The sequence below is a fragment of the Alexandromys fortis genome, unplaced genomic scaffold (genome assembly GCF_014885135.2).
Source record: "Alexandromys fortis isolate MF-2015 unplaced genomic scaffold, M_Fortis_MF-2015_v1.1 scaffold_24, whole genome shotgun sequence".
Lineage (NCBI taxonomy): Eukaryota > Metazoa > Chordata > Mammalia > Rodentia > Cricetidae > Alexandromys > Alexandromys fortis.
The window spans coordinates 2,453,812-2,471,231 of record NW_026067906.1 but is presented as its reverse complement, the minus strand read 5'-3'; the positions used below and the strand labels follow the sequence as shown (position 1 = coordinate 2,471,231).

Sequence of the window (17,420 nt, the reverse complement as noted above, 5' to 3'; positions counted from 1 at the left end):
CAAGACCTAAGCTAGTTAGAATAGGATATTTGTACTTATTGTATATAATTTCGTAGTAGGTTTAGAACTCTCTTACTTAAACAAAAGGGGGAGGTGTTGCGGGAGATCCTTCCGCTCCTCCAACCAATAGCTGCTGTGATACCAGCCCATTGGGGCGTGGTCTCTCTCCCTTTAAAAAAGCAGCTACTTCCTCTGCTCTCATCACTTCCTGCTCCGCCGGAGACTAGACTCCCTTCCTGGTTGTGCAGATGGCTGTTGTCTGGGACGGTGATCTGTAAGTTTTCCCCTTTAAATAAATAACACCCTATTAATCATAACTCCAAACTGGTGTGGCCTTGTTCGTGACTTACGCCTTCACATTATATTTTGTGTTACTGTGAGCTTATTTTTAAAACGAGATGACTGGCTGTTTATTCAAAGAATCCATTTAGTTCTCTGACACAGTGTCAGAAAGTCTTTTACAAAAAGTCATACTAGATGGTTAACTCAAATAGCAATGGTACATACAAGTGACTTAAGCTGGGTACCTAAGATGGCCTTCTTCTGGGTCATGTAAAATATTCAGGCACGTTCTCTGCATTGTGTGTCGTGCAATTGGCCTCTAGTTCCATGATGAAGAGGCAGCTTTGAATAGGAACATAGGCGCACACGTGGAAAGTAGCTGAGAGCATCTCTGCCCAGTCTGGGTCATCCTGACCGAAGCACAAAGGAGCTTGCGTGGTTTCAGGGCTCTCAACTAAAGAGTCAGAACGAGTTGCTCAGTCAACCTGTTGACATTTGAAAGCCTAGCTCTCTCAAATGGCCCAGGATGACAGTAAACCAAGGAGCAAATGTCTTGTTTTATGTCTGGGCCTGGAGAGCATGATGCGGGGGAAATACCACTCAAGTTCTACCACATGTCACTTGGGTGAGCGTCACGTAAATGACATGGCCAGGAGTTCTTTACCCTGACCAAGCCCTGCCAAGCCACAGAAATGCTGAAGTAAGAGCCACCAAGGACCACCAAACTAGCTTTAGACTCTCAAAAAAAAAAAATATCGCCACATGTATTTTGTGTTCTGTGTGATCACAGGAGGCCAGCCAGCACACTTAACAACTCTAGCAACTGAGGAAAATGATTACATTTTTTTGGCTGGAGAGATGGTAGTTAGAAGCACTAACTGCTCTTCCACAGATGCCTGGGTTTGATTCTCAGCACCTACATGGCAGCTTTCAACCATCTATGACTCCCAGGTCCAGGGGATCTGACAGCCTCTTCTGGCTTCATGGTGCGCACATCCATGCAGGCAATACAAGCACACTGTGCACATTGTGCAGACATCCATGCAGGCAAAACACCCACACACATGAAATAAGAACAAATAATTCTTTTAAAAATGTATATTCTTTTGTTTAAAGAATGAAAGGGAAAATGAGGGCAAGGACTGGAGCTCTGGGGTGGAGCACTTGTAGCACGTAAGAGGCCTTGAACTGGATTCTCGGCATCAACACACACAGGCTCACACACATAGAAGTGTGCACAGGCATGCGCATAATGACAGAGTACGCATGAACATGTAATGAAGTACAATGATTAATACTCAGAATATTGTTCAAAAGGATACAAATTACAGTAAAGAATTGGAAAATCAACACTGCCAATAAAACAACAACAACAAAAACCCAGAAAGCCCCAAAATACAGTTGAATTAGACAAAATCTAAGAAAGACTCTCCTGCGTGGGATGGTGAACACGTGGAAGTCCTAGCAGTTGGGGATAAGGAGTTCCAGGGTAGTCAGAGCTAGCCTGAGACCCCTATTCCAAGACAAGCAAACAGAGTAAGAACACCCAGAGCGTAGTTACGGAGGCTTCAAGTGAGAGTCCTGGAAAGGCCTGAGAATGACCAGGAGTAATGAAACCAGATCTAGAGAAGTGACTGAGGTCAGGACAGAGGGGGTGGCTGAGGGGTGACTTGGGCTACTGTGTCCTGCCTTCAGATATGGTCTCAGGGCTCAGCAGGGTGTGTGGGCGGCAGAAGCTTGCAGTCACCACCTGGGAAGCAGTGACAGGCAGATTAGGAGTTCAAAGTCATCCTCCACTGCAGAGTGAGTTCAAGGTCAATCTCAGTTACAGGAGATCTTGTCTCAAAACCAAAACACAAGAAAGCAAAAGAAATACTCTAAAATCATCTGTAATGACAAAAAAGCAAACTCAAAGGAGCAGGGAGACAGTGATTTCTGATATCAGCTCTTGGAACAGAAACAGACTTAAAAAGAACAGTAAGAGATGGTCTAACAGCCTAACATGAGCTAAGGATTCAGCACAAATGGGTTTTCCTTTGAAGGGAGAAAACTTGCATCGATGGGCTGAAATACGGGAATGCACTTACACTCAACTAATAAAAGAACTCAAACAGCGTCATGCCTCAAGTCCAGGTTCTTGGGAAGTGTGCAAGCAAGCACGCAAATTGGTCTTAATCGTTAATATGGCCTCACTTATTATATTTAATGCTAAATATTTTCTTTAAATGTTTATGGGTGGGTCTGTTAGTTTGTCTGGCTATAAAGTGGTTTTGGAGACCTGTTTCATTAGTTGTTATAAAAACGCTTGCCTTTCAGTCCTATCCTCATAATGGCCCTCAAACCAGCTCTCCCAAAGTGACCGGCGAGGAAGCCACAGTCAGACTCCGCAGCCTTAGATTTAAGTTCTCACTTCTATTCCTGCCAACACAATTTTTAGCTTTATTTCCGAGCCGTCAAGAAGAATCTAAGCTAGTCACATTAGGACACACTACTGTATACCTATGGTTTGATTTTAGGAGTAAAAACAACAACAACAACAACAACAAAAAACAAGGACAATGGCAATGGGTTTTTGATCCTACTGCACGAACTGGCTTTGTGGGAGCCTCGGCAGTTTGGATGCTCACCTTACTAGACCTGGATGGAGGTGGGTGGTCCTTGGACTTCCCACAGGGCAGAGAACCCTGATTGCTCTTTGGGAAGGGGACTTGACTGGGGGAGGGGGAGGGAAATGGGAGGAGGTAGCAGGGAAGAGACAGAAATTTTTAATAAATAAATAAATAAATAAATAAATAAATAAATAAATAAATAAATGACTTTCTCCAAGCTCTGTTGTTTCGGGGCAGGGCCAGGCTTTATATAAACCAGTCTAATTTTCAGCACCGGGTTCAATAACAGCCCTACAATGATCATAACATGTAAAAAGAAATATGCACAATGTACTCACTTCAATAATCTCCTTCTTCTCTTCATGGAGATGCGGTGATCGCGGGTAGATGTCAAGGAGGTGTGGGGAGGACTCGAAGTGCAATCTTTTGAGGTTTCTTTTATTAGGGTCTTTGCAGTGCAACTGACTGAAGTTGGCCCTCCATAGCAAGACCTACAGAGTCAAAGGCATTGGTAGTTAGTGGCCAGCATATGAAACCACAGAGCTGGTCTTAAACAGTCAGGCATCTAAAACTGTTCTGAGCATCAGAGTGTCTGTGTGCAGAGACACACGTCCATCATTGCTCTTCAATATTTTAGGCAGGGCAGGGAAGAGATTTAGCATTCTGAATTGCCTTCACACCCGACTTAAAATTTCTACTTTGAGCTGGGTGTGCAGGTCATGTACTTGGAAGACAGAGGCAGGAGGCCTTTGTAAGTCTGAAGTCAGCCTGGCCTATATAGTGAGTTCTATATATAGTTCACTAGTATCACTAGTCTGTGATACACAGTGAGACCCTGTCTCAAAAATATCCCCCAAATCCAATCTAAACTAAACCAAACAAAATTCTTTAATATTTTATAAACTTAAAATATTTCTCTCTGCCCCTCACCAAAGCCCCACACCACGCTTTTGACTTGACCATCATTTTGTTCAATAACCTGGCTATGAATAACTTTTGGTCATCTCATGTAAACGTAGATTTGCCTCATCAATGATTTCAATTTATCATCCTCAGAGAGCTCAACATTTGAAGAAACAAGAAGTACAGACAAAATCTTAGACAATAAGTTGGGTAAGAAGGGCATTGAGACTGGGCACTCGGTGTCAACTAAATGCATTATTAAGCATAAACTAGAGCAAGAGAAAATACCTACAGAATTCTTAAAACTATTCAGCTGTAACTATTTCAACTACGCGACAGCAAACTTGACACTAAGTTAACATAAAACCCCACTGGTAATCGTCTCAGCACACACAGGCTAGAAAGTGATGTGTGTCCCGTGGACATCAACGGTTCCTTTATGCAAATCAGGTCCTTCGATCCAAATCAAAGGTGTACAAACCTGGGCATCCGCACCTCCTGACGAAAACAGCTCTCCATCCCGTGAGAATGCGACAGTAAAGACAGGACCCTGAGAGACAAAGGGAAGTAAAGAGAAGAGGATTGAGAGCTGATGTCTCATGGGCGACAGGACTGAGTGCCACGGTCCAACTTGTCACACAGCAGCTAGCGTCCCACGGACACATCCAGTAGCTGGCAACGAATGGTGGCCAAGCGCAGATACAGAACTGACCCAGGAATGTTAGAACACAAGGAAGTGATAATCGCAAAAGGAACGGCCATTTTCTCCTGTAAAGAATTTTTATATAAAGCCTTTTTTTAAAAAATAAAAGTTTGTACATGTAAAAGCTGGTAAGAATTTCTGTTTAAGCTTTTTCTAGCTTTACTCATTAAAAATGAACAATAAATATGAAGTAATGGCACTGAGAGCCGCATGACCCTAGCAGGCTCCACTGGGTGCTCTCTCCTGAAGGCTGCAGAACTGTGAGGAGTCAAAGCCAGCAGTCCAGCCCTGAGGATGCACAGCACAGCACAGTCGGAGGCCAGTGGGGAAGCTCCCGAAATTATCTACTGAGAGCACTGGAAATTGAACAATTCCTGTACTTTACATGAGATCAGTCCATCACAACTGGAGGGATTAGTTCTCATCTTGCAATATTAACATTTGTTTATTTTTTAACATAAACTAATATACAAAGTTTTAGAGAAAACACTTTGCCTTATTCACATATATCCTGTGTTATTACTGAATGTGAAATGTATCCCATAGGTTTCTATGCTTGAACACTTAATGCCCAGCTGGTGGTGCTGTCTGGGGGATATGGAGTCTTCAGGAGGTGAAAATACGTCACTGTGCGTGTGTGTGTGCCTCGTAGTTTTATAACCTGGTCCCACGCCAAGTTCTCGCTCTCTTCTCTGTCTTTCTCTCTCCCTCTATGCTTCCAGATAGGTAATGCAATGTCTGACAGCATGCCCCTGTTTGCTGGGGAATATTATTTTAAGGTGTGTTTCTTTTGTTTATGCTGCATTTGTTTAACTCTGTGAAGCTGTGTTATTGTGCCTGTCTAAAATACCTGTGGTCTAATAAAGAGATGAACGGCCAACAGCAAGGCAGGAGAGAGAAAAAGGTGGGGCTGGCAGGCAGAGAAGATAAACAGGAGGAAAAATCTGGGAGAAAAAGGATCTGGGAATTAGAAAGGAAGGAGGAGGACTTCAGCCACCTACCCAGCTACACAGCCAGACACAGAATAAGAAGGAAAGAAAGGGTATACGGGAATAGAGGAAGATAAAAGCCCTAAGGCCAAAGATAGATGGGATAATTTAAGAAAAGCTGGCAAGAAACAAGCCAAGCTAAGGCTGGGCATTCATTTATTTGAGAGCTGGATGGTGGGCCCTTCAAAAAAGTCAAAGGAGCCAAAAGAACAAAGAGTAAAACAACCAACAACACCTGCTGCCATGACTACCCTGCCGTGGTAGACTACTCTTTCTGGAACTGTCATGGAGTAAGGTCTTCCTCTCTTTAGCCACTTGCCAGGGCTTCTTATCAAAGGGACAAGGATGCCATTACCAGCTGTAGCTCATAAATACCTTTACCCTGGAAGAAAATGCTATCTGTGTGCCAAGAGTGTTTCTCCTCAGCGCTGTTCTATCTTTTTCCTAATTATGTTGTATTACTTTATAGATATCTCAGGCCTTAGCCATTCTCATTGATTGCATTTACTTTCTCTGACTGCACGTGTCTGCACGTGACTGAGCTGGTTCTGTTTTGCCCTAACCCTATTGTAGACCAGGGCAGAGCAGGAAGTTGGGTAGGACAGATCAGGCAGGAAGAACCTTTCTTTTCTAGACTGTAAAGCCCTTTCTATTTTGAAATGTGGGGAGCTTATATTCACCTAAAAGAAAATCCCCAGTGCGTGAGGCAAAAAGGAAACAATTTGCTCTGAAAAGCTTACAAGTTTGAATATTTACCCATAAGAGAACAGTTTATAGACTTAAAACATATCAATGTTTTTCTAAACCAATTGAGAAATTGGTTTAGACAAAAAGAATAAGAAATACCAGAGCCGCCGGGCGGTGGTGGCGCACGCCTTTAATCCCAGCACTCGGGAGGCAGAGGCAGGCGGATCTCTGTGAGTTTGAGACCAGCCTGGTCTACAGAGCTAGTTCCAGGACAGGCTCCAAAACCACAGAGAAACCCTGTCTCGAAAAACCAAAAAAAAAAAAGAAATACCAGAGCCAAAATATCAGCTTTCTCTGCAGTAACTTTGTTAAAAGGAGAATATTGCTTATCTGGAAGGCAAGTGGGTGTTCTAGAAATAATAATCACAATGAGCCAGGTGTGATGGCCTAGTTACAGGTGACACTGGCTGAAGACAAGACTTTGCACAAGAATTATCGGAGAAAAACAGCAGGGGCAGGCGCCCAGCCTAAAGCAGGGAAGCAAAAGGTGTTAGGCTCTGATTGCTGAGCTACTGTTAAACTCACCAATCAGGATAGGAGGGATGGGGGCAGGAGCGAAAGGCTGAGTGTCAGAGCGGAGAGCCAGCATCATATAAGAAAGGCACATGTAATGAACGGGACCAAACTTTAAAAAGCATTGATCACAAAACAGAAATCTCAGCGTTGATACCGTATGTCCTTGAAGTGTGTATATGAGCCTTCCCTCTAGGAGATCCAGAATCTTGAGTGTCCCATCAGAAGAGGCCGTGACCAGGCTGTTCCCCGAAGGATGGAATGATAGAGAGTTCACACCGCAGCTGTGAACTAAAGGGCAGGAAATAAACACAAACAATTCAGGCTTTCTTTATGACGTCTTGACCATCCTAATGGTAATTTGATATAATTGTCCTTCTTCCCTGTCAATCATTTGCAGAGAGGGGCTCTGAAGTTCAGAGCATTTCCATAGCGTTACCGCGAAAACGAGAATTGGCCCGAAGCAGCGACTCTGTCACAGCAGAATCCTAGCTCCCCAAAGCGAGTTAGGTGTTCTGACGTCATGTGACATGAAGCTTCCAGTTAATGAGGCAGAATCACTTCAGAAAGGAGAGTGTGTCACATAAAGAGAATCTTACTGGGTACACAGCTATAAAGTCTTTGGCTGTATCACCCCAACAGCTAATAGCTGACTATCATCAGCTCATATAAGCTCTCTAATTCAGCCTCAAATTAAACTTAAAGAGCAATGGGGTGGGGGGTTGGCATGAAGGAGTGGCGGGTGTGGAGGCATGTGTGTAGGACAACCCTGGGTTTAAGCACAAGAACTCACTTCCGGACACCATCCTTCCAATAGGAGGCAGCAGAGTACAATGTCAAAAGGGGATGTTTTCTATACACGATGCTGTCCCACAGACTTATGTTCATTTCTGTTGGTTTTCTTACCCTTACAACCAAAGAAGTACTTGTTATTCCTTGGAAACTACAGCTCCCAGACTTCTCCTGGATTACCGTCACCTGTGTGCGCGCTGGCCGCGCCCAGGTGAGGGTCATTCCTCCCAGATAACCTTGCGCCCCCCGTTAAAAGCCGTTTTTAAAGGAATAATATTGGTGCCGTGACTCGGGGACTACTTCGTGCTGGATTCTCCACCCGAGGTCCGGGCTCCGGGCCTCTGGCGCCTCCCGGAGTCCGGGACCTCACGCGGCGTGGGTGTGTGGACAAACACAGGATGGACGAGACGCAAAAGGAAGAGACAGGACACGCGGCTCCCACGTGGGTGCACTTTAATGGGGAGAGGGGAACACAATAAGGGATGGGACGTGCGAGACACACAAGGGTAGGGGGCCAAGAGAGAGCGAAACCTCGTGGACCCTCGCTTTTAACGGGGGGCGCAAGGTTATCTGGGAGGAATGACCCTCACCTGGGCGTGGCCAGCGCACACACAGGTGACGGTAATCCAGGAGAAGTCTGGGAGCTGTAGTTTCCAAGGAATAACAGTACTGACTCCCTATTAGGAATAGCGACTGACTCTCACACAGAGCAGACAACCAGAGTTTGAAAACTACTATGGTAACTTGGTTTTTACACTCCCCACGCACGACACCAGACTCCTTTATCTGTTCCGTTCCCAATGTGGCCAGGCCGGATACACCTCACTGGGCTTTGCAGCGTTTCTCCTCTCTTTAATCGGCACACTGGGGACGTGTGGCCAAGCTGAGCTTTTAGGAGTTGCCGGGGCCAATGCTTCTGCCCTAAAATCTCTGGTTACAACTCTGTCAATTTGAACCAGGATTGGAGACATCTTTTTGGCATCAGCCAACTCAAGCAAGCCCAGCCTGGGCAGAGAGGAGAGGCTGGTGGGCCCACACAGCTGCTGGAATCATTTTTATTCCGGGAACTTTCCTTATCTCTCCACTCAGGCAGCTTGCCAAATCCAAGCAGTCTAAGCAAAGTTAACTAAAACACCTCGCATTATGTGCTCCAAGTGTGCTTTCCTAGTCTTTAAAAGCATGGACAATGGGTACCTAAGGGGTACATCTTTTACACTGTAAACATGCATTACTCTTACTACTTAATAAAGAGCTGACTGGCCTAGAGGTGAACAGGAAGAGACTGGGTGAGAGAACTAGACTAGGAGGATGCTGGGAAGAGGAAGGATGGAGTCTTGGCAGACGCTATAAGAGGCAGAACAAGCAGGATGAGAAGTATGTACAAGAGGTTCGGGGCAGCACATAGATGAATAGAAATGGATTAAGTAATAAGAGCTAGCTAAAAACAAGCCTGAGCTATTGGCTGGGCATTTGTAATTAACAGTAAGTCTCTTGTGGTCATTTGGGAGCCACTGCTGGAACAGAGATGTCTCACCTACAGGGGACATCTCAAAACAAGTCCATCTACTTTATTGAGAAAACCTCTGCTTATTCTTATAAGACTTGTATGTATGTATTTTTCAGGGTCATTTGTTATCAGATAGTCAACTGGTGTGCTCTTCCCTGAGGGAGACTACTCTTTTACTCATATTCCTTAGTTGCCTGTAGTTCCTCTGGAGCTTTCTGTCTTTCCATGTCAGCCATCTCTGTTGAGGTCATCCTAGTTCAGTTCATGTTTAGGCTGCCATGGGTGTAGCTTCTGACATATTTAGGAGACACAATCTCACAGGCTCTTTCTGTGGCTCTTATAAAAATCTTTTCATCCCCTCTTCTGCAACGATCCCTGAGCCTCAGGTGGAGCAGTTGTGTTGTGTACATACAAGTAACATTATACAGACTGAGCAGGTTGTAGTTATGATTTTAGGAACACACACACACACGTTTAACAACAATCAAAGAAAAAGAGGCAATGATTTGAAAGAAAGTGGGGGGGGGTGGAGAGATGGCTCAGTGGTTAAGAGGACTGGCTGTTCCTCCACAGGTCGTGAGTTCAATTCCCAGCAATCACATGGTGGGTCACAACCATCTGTGATGAGATCTGGCGCCCTCTTCTGGTGTGCCAGGATACATGGAGGCAGAATGTTGTATACATAATAAATAAATCTTTAAAAAAAAAAAAAAGGAAGTGGGGGAGGGTAGGGGGGGGTGGAGATTTCATGGGAGCGTTTGGGTTTGGAGGCAGGAAAGGGAATAAGGGACTAATACAATTTTATTATAATCTCAAAAATAAAAAAAATTATATAAAGACAAATATATATTGAAACAACTTCTGGATGATGTAGCCTGTTATTGATAAATTATACCGGTCACTAAATGGATGCAAATTTAAATGTATTTCTGAGACGAGAATTAGGACAGCTTGATGGCCATGATGCTGTCAATCATAATACTGAATGCAGTAAAATTACCAAGGCCGTTTTGGCAATTGTTCAACTTCCTTTTTATAAAAAGATTTATTTATTTCAAAATGTTATGTGTAAAATGTTATGTTTGCATGTATGTAAGTGCACTGCGTGTGTGCCTGGTGCCCACAGAGGCCAGAAGAGGATACTAGGTCTCCTGCAACTGGAGTTTTGGGAAGCTGTGAGCTGTCGTGTGGGTGTTGGGAACTAAACCCAGGTCTTCTACAAGATCAGCAAGTGCTCTTAACTACTGAGCCATGACTCCAGCCTCAGTTTTTCAACATCTGGAAGACTCTAAATATAAGTATTCTGAGACATATGGTTCTCTCAGTCTTGATCCTTGTCCAAAGCACTTAGAATCAAACTCAGGAAAGGACCCTAATGTGGACTTCTTTCTGAATCCCATATGTCTTTAAATATCTGATCTTACTGTTAGTGACTTCTATTTTCCTTGTAGATTTTATGCTAATATTCTGTATAAATACATCCTCTAACAAAATGATCACGATGCCAGGCTGTCACCCACAGAACAGACAGAACTCAATTAAGAATGACTTCTAGCCTAGGGGCCGTCTCTGCTTCTTATTTGCTTGAATTTGGCTCCAAAAGGAAGGATGGAGTTAGGGAGTCTTCTGGACACTGGTCCTTGTCATATTTCATCTCCTCTCCCTACCTGACACAGGGACAACTCTCGTGCCAGCGACTAGGGACAGTTAAGAATGATCACTAGAGGGCTGGAGAGATGGCTCAGTGGTTAAGAGCATTGCCTGCTCTTCCAAAGGTCCTGAGTTCAATTCCCAGCAACCACATGGTGGCTCACAACCATCTGTAAAGAGGTCTGGCGCCCTCTTCTGGCCATCAGGCATACACACAGACAGAATTTTGTATACATAATAAATAAATAAATATTTAAAAAAAAAGAATAATCACTAGATGATTACTCAGCCATGCCTTCGGAGAAAATTGTTCCTAGATAATTTTCTAGGGGGTTGTCTTCAGAGTCAAAATAAAGTCATGATTTCATAAATAAAGCATGCAAAATAAAGCATGGTGGTGAATACTTATAATCCTAGCACTTAGGAGGGCAAAGTAAAAGGCTCATGATTGAGGCTAACCTACAGGAAGACCCTCTCTCAAAGTGAACAACTAGAATTAGTTACTTGTGTGAGCCCTTCCAAAACCAACTAAAGCAAAGGGGGTATAGAGAAATGGTTCTTTTTTTTTTTTTTTACTTAAAAAAAAAAAAAGATTTATTTATCTTTACAGTGTTCTGCCTGCATGTATCCCTGTAGGCCAGAAGAGGGCACCAGATCTCATTACAGATGGTTGTAAGCCACTAAGTGATTGCTGGGAATCAAACTCAGGACCTCTGGCAGAGCAGCCAGTGCTCATAACATCTGAGCCATCTCTCCAGCCCCAGGAAACAGTTCTTAAGCATGGTTACCCTGCACCAACTCCCTTCCACTGGAGGCCATTCTTAGTAGTCCACAGTCAGAGCAATTACACAGAAGATGATTCCCTATAGATTTTATTTAGTTGCATTTATTTGGCTTTGAATGCTAGCATTCTCTTTTATGTTGGTATGTGGACTTTTGGACTTGCACAACTGGCTCAGTTCACACGGATGCCCAGCCATTACAGCTTGCTCTCTTCTCAAGCACTAGTTTATGACTGAGCTAAGAAAATCTTCAGAGCCAGGTTGGCCAGATACACTAATTCCCTCAAGATTGAGCAATAGCAAAACACAGGAAAAACTGAAATGGGTGCTTAGAGCTGTTTTCGCTAAAATGCCCACTCCTTATTTGGGTCATAAGCAACTGAAAGCCAGATTTTCACCCTGGGAAAGATCTGGGATCTTGGCCCTCACTTTGTGTCTGCTCCTTACCTATGGCTAAAAATGCATATACATGTCCCAAACCTGCGGTCACCTTGGAGCCCTGGAAACAGAAAACCTCTCAGAAGAGACCAGTCTCCTAGAGGAGGATAATTATCGGGGAAGGGGAGCTTCACGATGTGGGAGAAAGGAAAGGAATGTAGGAAGTAGATAGGATTCAATAGGCTTTCTCTGCCTGCAGGTCAGACTCTGACACGGATGTTCCGGCCAGCATGGCTACAATACGCACACCTCCTTGCACCCAGCCTCACTCCTTCCTCTGCTTAAGACAAAAGCTCAGGTTGTTACCCCAAGACAGACTTGGGGGTCAACTGGTCCTTTGCCTGTTTACCTCCCTGACATGGTCACAGTGAATCCATTTTCTCTCTCGGCTTGTTTTTGTACCTTTCTTTCTCAACATGTTTCTTCTGTTGGTGGCAGTCAGCTGCTCAGCTCTCTAGCCAGCTCAAGTGTAGCCTCTGACCCCCATGCAGAAAGATCTAAACCCAGCCACAAGCCTTTCCCATAGCAGCCGTCACATAGTGAAACTTCTTTCTGGTCGGGAAAACCATTACCTTGGTAGTGCTGGAGTAATTTGTTCACTCGTATATCCCAGATTTTCACCGTATGATCAGAACCCGCCGAAGCTATGCATGTACCGTTAGGGCTAAAGTCCACAAAATTTCCAAACCTAGGAAGCAAGAATATGACAGTTTGACATTTCAACTTCTTTACCTTCGTTTTAAAGTTTGGACTGTTTATAATACAGTATCTCCTTAGAGGGCAGATCCATATGAAGGTGTGAAGAGAATGAACTTACCCTACAGAATCCGAGAAGTTATTGACACATTGCTTGCTGGCGGTATCCCAAATTTTAATCGTTTTATCCTCACTACATGACACGATTAACCTCCCGTCGGGTGAGAATCTAAGAAGCAGAAGATTTTACATGTGAGCAATGCTGGATAATCACCACACATGTCCATGCCACACAGAAGTCAGGCTAAACAGAGTAGACAGCAGAGGCCACTGTCACCACCCTACCTGGGCTACAGAGCAAGGTTACATTTTGTAAACAGTATCTTTACAACAATATATCACCATGACAAACACTGGGGAGACCCTTGAAAGACCAAAGGTCACATAGACCAGCCATGTTCTTTTTTATTGTGTCTGTTTAGATTAAATAATTGATTCAGTTTTGTGGTTTTCCTAGAAGCTTTTGATTAAACCCTACAATCCTTCCAAAAATACAAAAAAAAACCTTGTATTTTTAAAAACACTCTACTTCTTATTTGTTTTTCATTTTCAATTGCTTATTTTCCACCATTATCTAGAGGATTCAAGAGATTTTTTTTCTACTCACCCCACCAACCTGGTAGCGAAGCTTTTGCTAAATAAAATAAAAAATAAAATAGATTGGTGGGTTGAGAATGTGTAAGGGACACCAACCTGAATCCCAAGGCCAGTGGCTTCCTGGGCTTGGACTGAAAGCAGGACAAGTCACTCAGAACAGCCACTCTGTCCTGTTCCAGCTTTCCACCCGAGAGCCCTAGGAGGGGGGTGATTCCAGACACCTTGTCTACAGCTCCTACACTGCTTTCCATATTCACTCTTTATTTGTAACAACAGTTGCCTTCTCAAGTCAGAAGACCACACAGAAACTGGAGTGAAGCTTAGGAAACTCTCAGCGGCTTGTTGACTAGTTGTCCTGCAGCAGCAGCCAAGCTCAGAAAGGACGAAATGAGCTCACAGACCGGTGATGAGGAAGACATTTAAGTGTGGCTTCACTCCAGCCCAAAGTCCAGATTTCTGCTGGATTTTCAGTTCGGGTGTGGAATATAATTAAAGCTTTATTTTCTTTCCTCAGCACTCCTAACTCCTCTTACTGTATAGATGTATAAGTTATAAGTAATTTATTCTTATTTACTGTTCATTGGTGTTTTACCTACATGCATATCTGTGGGAGGGAGTCAGAAGTCCTGGAACTGGAGTTACAGACAGGTGTGAGCTGCCAAGTGTGTGCTGGGATTTGAACCTGGGCCCTCTGGAATTGCAAACAGTGTTCTTAACTGCTGAGCCATCTCTCTAGCTCCCTAACTTATTCTTAAGAGAGACCTAGAAATAATTCTTCATGACTGAAACTTTGAATCCCACACTTCAGAATTCATCATGTGAAAAGAAAAACAGTCTATGTGAATCAGTCTCTTAAAATATATGAAATGCATTTTATTTTATATTTCATATAAAATATATGAAAATACTCATTCAAGGAAGCAAATCTTTAATTATTAGTAGTTTTCTATGATTTTAAATCACACGTAATATTTTACTAATCTTTTCCTTGAGAAATATTCAAATATGGGCAACAATATTATAGAAATATTTCAAACAGAAAACCTTATCTGCTATGGACTTGGAAAAAAAAACTTGACTCATTATCTTCATGGGACTAAAATTTTCACAATATAAATATAAGTCATGTAAGAATTAATTCAAATTTTCCTTGAATTTGATCTCACTATGTATTCTGGCTGCCCTGGAACTCTATGCAGACCAGGCTGGCCTCACAGAGCTCTACCTTTCTCTGTCTCCAAAGTGCTGGGATAAATGGTGTGTGCCACTACATCCAGCTATCATATTTCTTAATAAGCCTTATTTTTGGAAAATTACTTAATATGAACATCTTACCCAGCAAAAAAGATGAAGTTATTCCAAACATTTTGAGGAAGAAATGTTAAAACACTTAATCAGCGGAAGGGAGGGTGGAAGAGGAGAGGGAGGAAGGAAGAGCAAAGGGAGGGAATTGTATAGTTCAAATAAAAACAGTAAATAAAATAAAAACATTTCATCAACAGGAATGATTCAATTGCAAAACATTCTATGACTATTTTTATTGTTGCTGTTGTTTAATTGTGCTGGGGATCAAAATCTGAGCACTGTGTACGGTGAGCAGGCACTCTCATACTGATATGTATCTTAGTGACATTATTGATCAATCCTACCACCATCATCACAATATCTTATCCATATTTATTGAGCACATATATCACAAAATGGCTTTTAACACTTCACCTGTAGAAACTAAGTTAATATGCAAAACAATCCTATAAAAGGTACTGGTGCTTGTCTCCACACACAGATGAGTAAACTGAGGCACACAGAGGCGTGTGGTGGTTCGAATGAGAATTTTCATACTTCAAATCTCATGTATTTCACCACTCGGTCCCCAGCTTGGTGCTGTTGAGGGATGTCTAGTAGGTGTGGCCTCAAGCAATGAAGGTAGGCGTTGAAACTTTAAAGACTCATGTCTTTTCCCACTGTATTCCTCTGCTTTGGCTTGCTCAGGATGTGAGCTCTCTCTCAGTTGGCTGCTCCAGCCGCCATAACCATTGCCTGCTACCTTGGCCTCCCTGACATCACTCTGCATCTGTAAGTCCCAACAAACGGCTTCTTCTATAGTGGCCTTGGTCACAGTGTTTTACCACAGCACAGAAAAGAAACTAATAAAAAATTTCGAACCAGGAGTGGGATGTCATTGTTCACAACTTGATCATATTGTTTTTTGGAGGAATATTAAAAGATTCTGGATTCTGTACTAGAAATGTGTTTGAATCTGTAAGAAGAGCGCAATGGACCATCCTAGTAGGAACTTTGAAGGCAGTAATCCTGGGGCCAGTGCAGACTGTGGGGGCCCAGCTCTGGAGGTTTCAGAGAGGCCCAGAGATTGTCCCTGTAATATTTTGTTAGAGAATGTGCCTTCTTTCTGCTGTTGTCCTAAGAATTTGTCTGAGGCTAAATTAAAAAGTACTGGACTACTTTCTTTGGTGGAAGCAGCATAATATTGATGTTGATATCTGTGGTGTGACTATTATTAATGACTGTTATGCAGGTCTACAGTGAAAAATACCAAGTGGGAAAGAAATACAAAATGTACGGTGTAAAGGGAAACAGAGCACCTGAAAACTACTGCTGCAGTTAACGCTGGTTCTGAGAGAGAGAAAGAGAGAGACAGAGAGAGGAGAGGAGAGGATAGGAGAGGAGAGGAGAGGAGAGGAGAGGAGAGGAGAGGAGAGGAGAGGAGAGGAGAGGAGAGGAGAGGAGAGGGGAGGGGAGGAGAGGCGGACTGAGCATAGGATTCTTAAGAGGAAAGCAAACAGAAGGAATTTAGAACTCCAAGTTAAGGAACCTCTGTGAGAGAGGACCTNAGAGGAGAGGAGAGGTGAGGGGAGGGGAGGGGAGGGGAGGGGAGGAGAGGAGAGGAGAGGAGCACCAGTAAGTAGAGGCCTGATCTGCATTGAAATAAAGGAAAGGGTGACCTTAGGGCAAGACCCCACCCAGCATTTCCTCATTACGTCCCATTTCTCCTTTTTGGAATGGTAATGCATATTCTGTGACATTATACATTGGAAATATACAATTTATTTTTTGATTTTACAAGAGGTGACGATCAAGAAATTGCATTTTGCATTCTGATATAGCCCCAAGCCTATAGGTGCCAGAGAGCAGAATGTGGCCCTTTGAATGTGAATTTCCCCATGGGCTCAAGTATTTGAATGGGGCCCTAGTTGGTGATATTTTCTGGGGGATGTTTAAGAGGTATGGTCTTGTTGGAGGCAAGCTTTCAGAGTTTAAAGACTTGTGTCATTTCTAGTTGGTTCTTTGTACATTGTGCTTACTCAAGATGTCAGCTCTCAGCTCGCTGCTCCAGAGACCTTGCTGAGTCTGCTGCAGCTGTGAGCCCGTGAGTTGCCTTGGTCACGGTGTTGCAGCAACAGAAAAATAACTAAGTAAGGAAAGGGGTCCAGTTGGAGCCAGGCTGTTGGTTTCCACAGTGTGCAGCTCTCTGACCAAAGGGAAGTATTTTCTAATGGCTAGCTTATGCAAAAGCACTGAAAGTTTCAGATAGCATCTATGTAATCCCCATCCCGTGGTTTTGTGTGTGTGTGTGTGTGTGTGTGTGTGTGTATGTATGTATGTGTTAGCATTAGAGAGAAAGAGGAAAGAGGGAGAAAGGGAAGAAGAGAGAGAGAGCATGAATACATGCTGTTATAATTTGCTGGACTGGTCTGTCACCTGGATACCCTATCCCTTTAAGAGACAAGCCCCACCCTCTCCAAACCCCTTCCCTTCCTTGGAGGGAAGTGGATATCCCGCCTCCTCGAGCCTGCCTGCTCTCTCTCTTTCTGTCTGTTCTTTCTCCCTCTCTCCCCCTCTCTCTCTCTTCTCTCCACCCCCTGCCTCTCTCTCTTCTTCCCCCTTCTCCTTTTTCCCCCTTTCCCCTTCCCCTCCATAACCCACTAAATAAACTATATCCAAACTCTCTTTGCATGATGTATCTGTCTCTCACCCACCAAGATGATCTGCCAAGGCCTCAGGGAACCCACCGAGGCCTTGGATCATGTGCTGCTACCCCTCGTGCGACCGGCCTTCCCCCAGCCCCCCTTATATCCTTAAAGAATAACACAGGCACCTAGGTTTACTCCAGAAAGGTCTCTCACTGGGACT

At 43.6% G+C, this 17,420-nt stretch overlaps 1 protein-coding gene across 3 annotated transcripts in view; it reads right to left on the bottom strand.

Moving 5' to 3' along the window:
* Poc1b (POC1 centriolar protein B) overlaps window positions 1-17,420 on the bottom strand; it is an 84,019-nt gene that overhangs the window by 32,723 nt on the left and 33,876 nt on the right. For all 3 annotated transcript variants that reach the window (XM_050135490.1, XM_050135488.1, XM_050135489.1), the window contains 5 exons: window positions 12,733-12,840; window positions 12,488-12,603; window positions 6,904-7,037; window positions 4,276-4,344; window positions 3,230-3,382 (listed from right to left, as the gene is read on the bottom strand). In XM_050135490.1, coding sequence (XP_049991447.1) covers window positions 3,230-3,382; window positions 4,276-4,344; window positions 6,904-7,037; window positions 12,488-12,603; window positions 12,733-12,840 — 580 coding nt within the window. The remainder of the gene's footprint in view (window positions 1-3,229; window positions 3,383-4,275; window positions 4,345-6,903; window positions 7,038-12,487; window positions 12,604-12,732; window positions 12,841-17,420) is intronic.